The sequence below is a fragment of the Physcomitrium patens genome, chromosome 4 (genome assembly GCF_059467195.1).
Source record: "Physcomitrium patens ecotype Gransden chromosome 4, ASM5946719v1, whole genome shotgun sequence".
In the NCBI taxonomy this organism is placed as follows: Eukaryota; Viridiplantae; Streptophyta; class Bryopsida; order Funariales; family Funariaceae; genus Physcomitrium; species Physcomitrium patens.
Genome location: NC_143413.1, coordinates 3,344,701 through 3,355,034, shown reverse-complemented (window position 1 = coordinate 3,355,034; position 10,334 = coordinate 3,344,701). Strand labels below are relative to the sequence as shown.

Here is a 10,334-nt window from a genome sequence, read left to right as displayed (position 1 = left end):
GAGTAGAATAAAATGTTGTCCAAATAATAAAAGATAAAATTATCAAGAAATTCATAAAAGATATAATTTATTACATATTAAAAAGTAACTAGTACATTTGTGAGTCCAAAAGGCATGACATTATATTCAAAATATCCATACCTAGTTTGAAAAGTAGTTTTTCATTCATCTCCTTCTTTAATGCTTACAAGATTATAAGCTCTTTGTAGATTTATTTTTGTTTAGATCTTTATTTGATTTAGTTGATCAAAAATTTTTAAAATTAAAGATAGATAATACCTATTTTTGATGGTAATCTTATTAAGTCCTTAATAGCCTAAGCACATTTGTAGAGATCCATCTTTTTTCTTTATAAAGAAGATAGAAGCGCTTGCTAGAGATTTTGAATGGTATCTAAATGTTTTAGCAAAATTTTCATCAATATATTTTTTAGTATAGCCAACTCATTCTATCATAAGCTATAGATTGGTCCAAATGATAGTTGAGTTCCTTCTTACAAATCAATTGAACAATCATAAGGTCAATTCTTTATAAAAATATTTGTATTTTTTTAAAAAAAAAAATATCCTAAAAAACTTCATACTAGTTAGAATACGACTTGACATCTTCTCACTATCAAAAATAGGTGATGTGTGTATAGCAAAAGATGACCCTTCTTTTGTGGCACATATAAAGTTTTTACTTCTATTAGTTAGAGTTTGGATATATTAGACTTATGTATTTTTCTTGAATAAAGAGATTTTGGATTAAACTACTAAAAAAATTAAAATTATGAAAAATCCGATGTATTTTGAAGGTTATATTTTTTTAATTAAAATAATCCTAAAATAATTAAATTAAAAGAAAATCTTATTACATTTGATATTACTATGCTATTATGATCTTTAAATGCTACATCTAAAGGAAAAATTTCGTAGATAATATTTCCAAAAGACAACAAAAAACCATCTATGACTTTTACATGTATGAGTTTAGTTTTCTTAATTAAAGATATTTTTTATTTTTTGACAAAATCTTTGTCCATTAAAGAGATTGATACTTTTGAATCTAATAATGAAAAGACTTTGTAATTCTTAGGTCCTAAATATATATATCTATTATAAAGAAAGGTGAGGGATTTGAGGAGAGAATAAGATCTTTACTTGGTGTTGTTTATAACTTCAACTACACCGTTATTATTATAGTTATAGAAACTTATTTTTGGATACATTATCTTCTTTGATAATCATACTCTTCATTTTGTAATTGCATTGTTTTTTTGGATAATATTAAGCAATGTACTTAGCTTTTCCATATTATAAGCTTAAATACTCTTGACAATGTTAAATCTTATTCTACAAGCTTTTTATATGTGCATCACATAATTAGCTTATTCTATAAGCTATCAACATGTAGTTAACTTGTTGACCAATGTTTTAGCCTATCAATCAATTACAAATACATATAATGTCAAAGCAACATCTATAAAGCTTTTAAAAAGTACTTCTAAAAAATATTATAAAATAAATCTATTTTTATCTATTACTTAATCATATAAGTAAATATTAAAATAAATATATATGTCTATGATATATAAAATACTTGAGGTTCTTATGATATAATTAAATAGTGATTGAACTAAAAGTACCTATTAAATAATGATGACATTCTTGAAATAAATCCATAATAGTAAGAAATTATTTATTGTGGATCTTGTAATTGATTTTGGTTGCTAAAACTTTTTTTAAATGAAAAATTGTAAGATAAATTTTATTATTTATTTCTATTTGTGACAATATTATATTCAAGGCAAAGTCCATTACATTTTTTTCTATAAAAAAAATCTTAAAAATAATTACTATTATATAAGATTGAGAAAAATTTTAAAATTATCTTTAAAGCTTCAAATACTCCTTCAATTCCTTTCTTTCACTTAAATTTCTTTATAAAGGTCAAATATGTGAATGGATTTGAAACTTGAAAAAAAAAAAAAAAAAAAATTATAATAATTGAAAAATATTAAAAAATATTTGACATTTCTTATTGTTCTAGAAATCTTCTTATGTATGATAGTTTGAATATAGTTTGAATCCATCATTAGGCCATCATTTTAAATGACGTATTCTAAAAAATCAACTTAAGTGGTATAAAATATATATTTTTCTATCTTGTCATATAATCATACATCTTTAATTTTGTGTAATATACAAAAAATATGAAGTTCATATTCTTTTATATTTTTAGTATAGATTAATTAATTATTTAAATAATAAATAAGACAATCATCCAAAAATTCTCAAAAAATATTATTTATTAGATGTTATAAAGTATTTGGCATATTTGTAAGTCGAAAAGATATGACATTTTATTCAAAATATATATGGATGATTTGAAATGAAATCTTCTAATCATCTTGTTCTTTAATGTGTACCAAGTTATATATTCTTCTTAGATCTATTTTTTTATAGATCTTGGCTTGATTCAATTGATCAAGAAGTCAAAAATATTAAAGGTAGAAGATTCCTATTCTTAATAATAATCTTCTTAAGCTATCACTATTCTATAGACATTTGTAATAATTTATTTTTTTTCTTTATAAATAAGATGAGAGCTATTATTAGAGATTTAAAATAGCATATGAAATTCTTATCTAAATTCTTATTAATGTACACCTTGAATTTAATTAATTCATCTTATAATAAATTATAGATCATTCCATATGACAGTTGAGCTTCTTCTTAAAGGCCAATTAAGCAATTATAATGACAATGCTTTCAAAGGATATCTATGTTTTTTCTAAAAAATGTCTTAATAATCTTGATACTAGCTTGGAATGTCAATTGAAGACTTTTTATCATTAAAAATTGATATGTATTTTTATAAATTCTTTTATTGTACAACTTTGAGACTATTAATGGCCTAATAATATGAATTTTTTTTTCCTATTATTATAATTAATTCAATGCTTATTATCAAGAATATACTTAATAAATAATTAAATATGATTTTAATTGCTAGAAATCTTTGTGGATTAGTTGGTGTTCTTAAATAAATTGCATATCCTAAATAAATCTCTTTGTTCCATTTTTCTTTAATACTATAAACCATTGATTAGAATAACGTGCCATAAATGATTTTAATATCTCTATTTTAATTCTTTCATTAAGTAAGTCTATTAACTTCAATAAATATGCTCTTAGTATTAGAATTGGTTAAAAATCCTATGGCTCATAAGAAATTGTAAGAATAGCTATAAGTACTACAATACTAAAATCAAATACAAATGCTTTATCATATTGTAAAAGTTTGAATTTAAAATATTTTTTCTCACTTTATTAAAATCCTTCACATCCAATCTTTAATCCATACAGCATGGTGTTTGCAGATTTATGTCCTATCTTATTAACATCTCTCAAATTAAGTTTCATAGATACTTAACTCATATTTTTTTAAAAATTGGATGGTAAAACCATAGATTTTAACCTTTTTTTGCTAATAATTTATAGTTAGTTTTAATCTATATTTCTTAATCATTTAGATTTTTATAATTTTTTAAATTTTATCATAATATTATTTAGAACATTCATCAATAATTATATCTCTTTTTTTATATCAAATAAAATATTTTAAAGATTTATTTTTCATCTACTTAAAAAGATATTAATCTATTTTTTTTTTTCTAATAAGATAGATTGGCCTTAATAACTATATCTTTAATTTGAAGTTAGAAAAATTCTATTAAATTATTTATATGCAATATTTTTATATTTTTATCCAATTATTGTTAAATAAATATATAAAAATATTTTTAAAATAGAAATATCTTTGAGATTTAATTTTTTAAAAAGTATACATTAAGAAAATTCAGAAAAGTATTTATAAAATAAAAATATTAATAAGATACTACACATTAATAAGCTAAAAATAATTACTAACCATATCCATATTAATTACACTGTAAGATACCAAAGTCAAGGTTAACTTCTTGGATAAGGAAGAAGAATCATCTCTAAAACCTTCAAAACAACAGGCTTGGATTTTATAATTTTTTTTTAAAAGAACATTATGCAATCTTATCTCATAGCAATAAAATAAGCAATAAAAAAACTTTATAAAAATTATTAAGCTATTTTAATATCCAATTTAGATTATTTTGAATCTAAACTCAAAGATTCCAAAAAAAATAAATAATTAAATCCAAAAAGAGGTATACAAGAATAAGAATCAAATAATAATTAAGAAGAATATTTACAAAATATAGCAACTTTGATCCTAATATAAAAATATATGAAAATATTTCAAAGTTGTTATATAAGTTGTTTCTAAGATAATTTACTTTTTTAAATCTATTTTAATAAATATGATATTTATTCAATAATCTCTAAAATTATCATTGGTTAAAATTGATATGATTTATTCCTTTAAATTTGCAAAAATAAAGAGTATCTAATTAAAATTACATCACACTTGATCTATTGGTAAAAACCATTTAAACAAGCAATTTTTTTGGAGTATGTTGATTTTTCTTGAAACATGTCATTTTCAATAAAGCCACTAATTGTAACATATGTGACTTTGGATTGTTGATAAACTTTAAGCCTTTAAATTCTTAACTTTGTGTGCTTATTGTGGTGATGATTTTGAAAATACTTTTGGTATTTTCTATAAAGGTCATGATAAACAATGACTCCAGTCCTACTCATTTCCCCCATCTGTGTTCATTTCTTTCTTACCAATTGGTGAAGAAATTGTTGAGTGAGAGGTCCAAATTCATCTTGGTCATTTTGTTGGTGGCCCTTCTAGTTTGTGTCAAGCACCAGAAGACAACCTGACGTTTGTTTCTTTAAACTGCTTTGTAAGTTGCTTGGTAATGGCTTTAGAATGTTGACAAGTAGCTCCGTTGTCGGGTCCGCTGCAATACCTAGGTTTTGACTTCAAACGATGGCTTCTACTATGTCGTGCACTTTTATATTGGTGCAATCTGAACTCAAGATCGTTCTATAATAAGCAGCCAAATGCAAGCATACCGTCATCTAATCTATACATTAGGTGTAATGGTTGGTTGGTATGATCCAAGTTGTGACTTTGTGTCCTTATTGCTCGATTTCGGACTTCCTGATGCCTTTTTACCTCCCAGTCCAGTTGGATGGGAGCAAGTCGGATGAAACTTGCCATCGAGGACGGAAAGCGCCTTTCAAATCGATGTGCAAATCCCAGAGCAGGCATTGGCGTAACATGCCAATTATCTGTCTAATTGTTCGTCTGTCGGTAATCTGACAACAGAAGCTCAAGTGAAAGGAATGGACCCATTCCTTGCTGATAATCCAGTGTACCAACAACATCGTGCTATCTGTCATTCTTTCTATCAACCTTGCATTCTGTTCTGCTCTCACTCTTGCTCCGAACATCCTGGTACGTACGATCTCTGCTCATGTTGGATGCAAGCAGCTTGTAATCTCTAACACACACTCATATACATACATACAAATTCAAATGTGAATGGTACAATGATCTGGGACTAATTATTTGAAATACAATGCTTGACTCCAAATTGCATACGGTAATTCTAACAGCTCCCCTATCCAACCCATCGCAGTATGTGAGTAGTTTGAGTCGGTTCAATCGGTTTCGATTCAGATGTAAAGAAACCAACTCCAGATATGTAACATATGAACGACTCTACCAGACTTCAACTCATAGGTCACCCTTGCAAAATAGAAACCTTGAAAGCAACGCCTGAACTGACGAAACACCTTCAACAACCTTCCAACGTTCATATGACAGAATAGTACCTGCAACGTGGAATCGCTCACCTCAAGTTGGCGCTCCAGCTCGTCTTTGGTTTGTTGTAGAAAGTGGAGAGGGGATGGGGTGGGGGGGTGGTTACGGTCCCCACGTTGAGAGGATGATCAAAACGAGCCGAGACCATCGGATGTGGCAATCCACGAAATAGCAAGTGCAGCACGGGCAACCGTGCGATGCGGGTACACCAGGTTTGCCGCTTTAGGCGTGAGTTCACAAAGTAGGCCTCCAGTGCGCCGTTGCCCTGATGCAAAGTTAACGATTAACATCGACCAGAAAAGAGAAATTCTAGAAAAGAATATATATAACAACTAACGCAAGAGCGTTGAAACGATGGGTATTGCGTCATCTGGTTCAGCGTTCAAGGAGCTACGTCACACACAACATACACGGAGAACTATCTAGCCATTTCACCACCGCCAATCACTTCATGACACACAAAGAAGAAATCTGCAAATAGTGTAACAAGATCAGCAAAGCAAAAGAAGCACGGCATCAAAACAGGAAGATAAAAGTTCAATTAGTAAACGAAACGCTCAGTAAACAGAGCAGAAATAATGTCGGAGAAAGACAATTCAGCACGCTCTGCATTCAAGCGGGGTCAAGGCCCATGACCTATTGAATTTATTTACTCATCACAGGTAAATGCAAACAGCATCACATATTCAACCCGTGCAAATCTGTGTAACAACACTTCGAGCCACTTTACTCAATCTGTATTCATGATGCTACGAGCAATATCTCACATCTCTACGCTTACAGCAAAAGCCAAGTAATAGACTAATCCGCTCGTTTATCTACAGTGATTCGGTGATTGATCTAAATTATTCATTTGAAGAAAGTTGAATGAATGGCTTCATCCAACACCCAGAGTTTAGTCTTTGACACGAAGCTTGCCGCTGATAATATATCTTTGTTGCATTCACCACCCTCCCCTTCCCAAGCTGGATGTGTTCGTTAAGTGCTGATCGGAATCTAGATGGTTCTCCATGAAATGGAATTTAATAATTTCTCGTTCGAATCCGATCCGCTTCTTCCATTGAGAACCCGTCATTGGAATGCATAATGGAGACTAAAACTTCAGCTGCCCCCCTCTTACCTAGCATTGGTCTCGGGATCCCCTCCCTGCACATAGAAAACATCGCACGTGGGCTCCATTACCTTCACGTTCTTACAGTGTCAGCACATGCCTGGATTAAGGCCTGCAACTATGCAAGAGCCGAAGAACCTCTACAAACTTCGTATTCATGCGATAGCAACACTTCAATTATTCTTAACACCATGACATATGCAGGGGTCGAACTGAAAATTCACCACCATGATCCGCCAAGCCATTGATGCAAGCCTACAACACCTCCAGCTTGCACATGAGTCACCAACAAGCTCACCTCTTCATTCCCCGGCGGAAACTTGGACCACGTTCTGAGGCTAGTTTCGGCAGCTGGAGTGACATACTCAGCGGCGCCTGTTCACTTGTCATATTCCGCAGCTCACCAGAGTTTGTGGACAGAGATGATTGTGATCGATTCTTCTCCTCATCCAACTCGAGTGCGGACGAGGAGCTCCCCACGGTGCCCAACGTTGGCTCCTCCGCCAGGAATTTGACCAGACCTGAAGTTATCAAAAGATTGAGTTGCACGTCATTCGATGCTCGCACTCTCACAAGGTTCAAAAGCCGAATGCGACGTATGGTTAGACACAAAGCCCAGATCACAGCACGTGCAAGCATGCTCCGGACTATTTACCAGTGAGAAAACGGAGCCCTTGAACGAAACTACCAGAGCTGCTTTTGGTTAATGTGCCCATGAGGCGATAATAAATTCCATACACTGGATACGGATGCACCATGTTGGGTTATCTGCTTACATGGTGACGGCTCGTACTGCTGGTACGTACCCCGACTCTCATGGACGAGGTACGCGAAGAATTGCTTCCTGGACAGGCTATCCCTCTTCCCACCCTTGTCCTGCTCGTAATCTTCTCTAGGGTAGATCAGACGTGTTGGCGTAAGCTGTTTGCAGGCGAGCTCCGCCAAGGGCATGTGGGTAAGCTCAGCCTCGAGCTTAAGCTTCGCTCGATCCTGGCATTTGCCACACGAGAAATGAAAGCATTGTTGGAGTTTTTGGTGTCGAGAAGCTGCTGCATTGGACCGAACAGGGGATGAAGGCATGTCAGTAGAATTTATAAGTGATCATACCTGTTTGCAAGATGCTGAGTCTGGTGCGTACCTGCGGGTAAGTGTGAGCGAAGAGAGGTGTGGTTTTTAGTAAGTTGCTGCAATCAATACTGACAGACACACCTAATTCGAGGAGTATACAGCAGCTCAGTAGCAAGCACGTTTCGGACTTGGTAGGACCCTTAGCAGCATACATATCTTTTTACATTGAATTCAAGGTTAAAAATGGAAAAGTGAGAGGGCTGGGCTCAAACTCCTTCACAACCGCGGAGATCAGGAAACTGAAATTGTGAAGCGATCGAGAGAAAGGTACCAAGATAGAGGCGCTTTCCGCCAACCCATGGCTCCCTACCAACCCGTTCCCACCAGAATGAATCGTAGGTCAGGCTAGATGGATTGTTGAATGACGCGGTGACCTTGTAGGTCGCTTCAGCAAAACGAAAACCCTGAGGGCAACGTGTTATTTGACGAAACGTCTTAACAACCTTCCAACATTCACTCGACAGAGTCATAACTGCAACGTGGAATCGCGCACCTTACGTAGGCGCTCCAGCGCCTAGTCTTCGAGTCGTAGTAGAGATGGGTGCGGGGGTTTACAGTCCGCATGTTGAGAGACTGATGGAAGCGACTCAAGGCAAACGAATGCGGCAATGCACCCAGTTACCTGACAAAGAGTGCTCGCAGCTGGAGCCCTTTTAATACAGGTCCCCAATCACCTCTCCTGTGGCGGTTCCAGGTTCCCTCTTCTGCTTTACATAATCCTGGATATTTAATACCAAACTACAAGACTTGGGCGGGGTTAACACACTGAGTCAGAAATAACAATATGCTCTCTACTTAGAACGCCATAAGTTCATCCTGGGAAACAAATCGTTAAAACAAATTCGCCCCTGAGCTGGTAGTTTAGAGCTACCAGTGAGCTATTCTAGGTGTTCAGAATCACAAAGCTCATAAATGTGTGGGACTGAAAATCGATGTCGCGCAGTTACTAATTGTAGCTTTACAATCAGCCGATGACTAAATCTCTCTTTCTGAGCCGCGTAGATTAAAATCAGACAAGGAGCAGTTCGATCCTGGGCACGGCTATATGGACAGTCCTTTCCCACAACACTGCCGAGACTAGTGACCGGAAACAATCACGACTCAAATCCCCGAGGCTAAACGAGAAAAATCTTTTCGCGGGGAACGTCGACCTTCAGTTCTATGTTGTTTAAGTCTCGGGGGATGGGACGCAAGAAATTTGAAGGTCATCTTCGCCAAAAGAGTCGAGACTTACACGAGGGTTCAGGGAATCGAACTTTGTCGTGGTAATGTGACTATGCCTTTACAAAATCATGAGCTCATCGCTACCGTTTCATCCTCACATCGCCAGTGTCGGCACAAACAAACAAACAAACAACAAAAATAAAAAATAAAAAAATAAAAAAAATTGCGGATCAAAATCTAACAAGAATCTCAGACTTTGCGGTTCTCTGCATCAGAAAGACGCCTCACATGATGAAGACATTTAGTTCTTTTGAAGATGTTGAGAAGTTGAATCCAGCAACGGCAAGGTAACGATTTACAGTATAGCGCAGTAGTGTGCTATCAAGCAAGGCCACTGAGTTCACTTAACGAATAGAAATGAACAGGTTAGGCATTAGTCTCTATCACTTAACCTACATGCACTCAAAGTTAGTATTTTAAGTCATGACACATTGCACCTTACAAAAGGTAGCAATTCCAACTCCTACACTAATTGGATAATTGTTAAACTTCATCTTTTTTGTCCCTTGTGACTAACTCTAATTGTAGTCATATACAACTTTACTCACATTATTGTTTTTGACTTTTGTGAATTATATATGGGATTGTCTTACCATCAAACTATATTTTGAATTTAAGAATATCTTAGAAAAAGATGTATAGTAATTTATTTTTTCAACTAAATCTTAAATCTATTAGTATTGGCTCTATCAATCCCATTTTGTTGTCAAATTATCCTTTTATGCCAATGAAGATGTAATAACAGCAAAAATTATAATATGTATATCTATCTATCTAGCTATATATATATATATATATAATATTCTATTAGTATAAGATTTGGTGGATATTTTATATTCTTCTATTTTAATGTGGTTTAATTCTTCTCATTGTACTTTTCTAATTATAATTAATTGGTATTAAGTCTTATTAATGAATTTATTAGTATATTCTTCTTTGTTAAATTTAGATGCTTAGCTTGATGATTTTAGTTATCCTATTCAATATTCTTTTTTTACTTATATAATACTTTGTACATTATTTAATTTTAAAGTATTATCACTTTAGATTAGAATTTTTTTCTTCTAGATTAAAAATATTGATACTTCTAATAATTAAAAAAAATTATATC

General features: G+C 33.0%; 1 protein-coding gene across 1 annotated transcript; it reads right to left on the bottom strand.

The window, feature by feature from the left end:
* Positions 1 to 6,457: 6,457 nt before the first annotated feature.
* LOC112281770 (uncharacterized) lies at positions 6,458 to 8,006 on the bottom strand. Its single transcript, XM_073533725.2, has 3 exons — positions 7,648 to 8,006; positions 7,170 to 7,392; positions 6,458 to 6,906 (listed from the first exon to the last, which is right to left on the bottom strand). The coding sequence occupies exons 1-3, from the start codon at positions 7,949 to 7,951 to the stop codon at positions 6,783 to 6,785; spliced, it is 651 nt and encodes a 216-aa protein (XP_073389826.1). The 5' UTR covers positions 7,952 to 8,006; the 3' UTR covers positions 6,458 to 6,782.
* Positions 8,007 to 10,334: the final 2,328 nt, after the last annotated feature.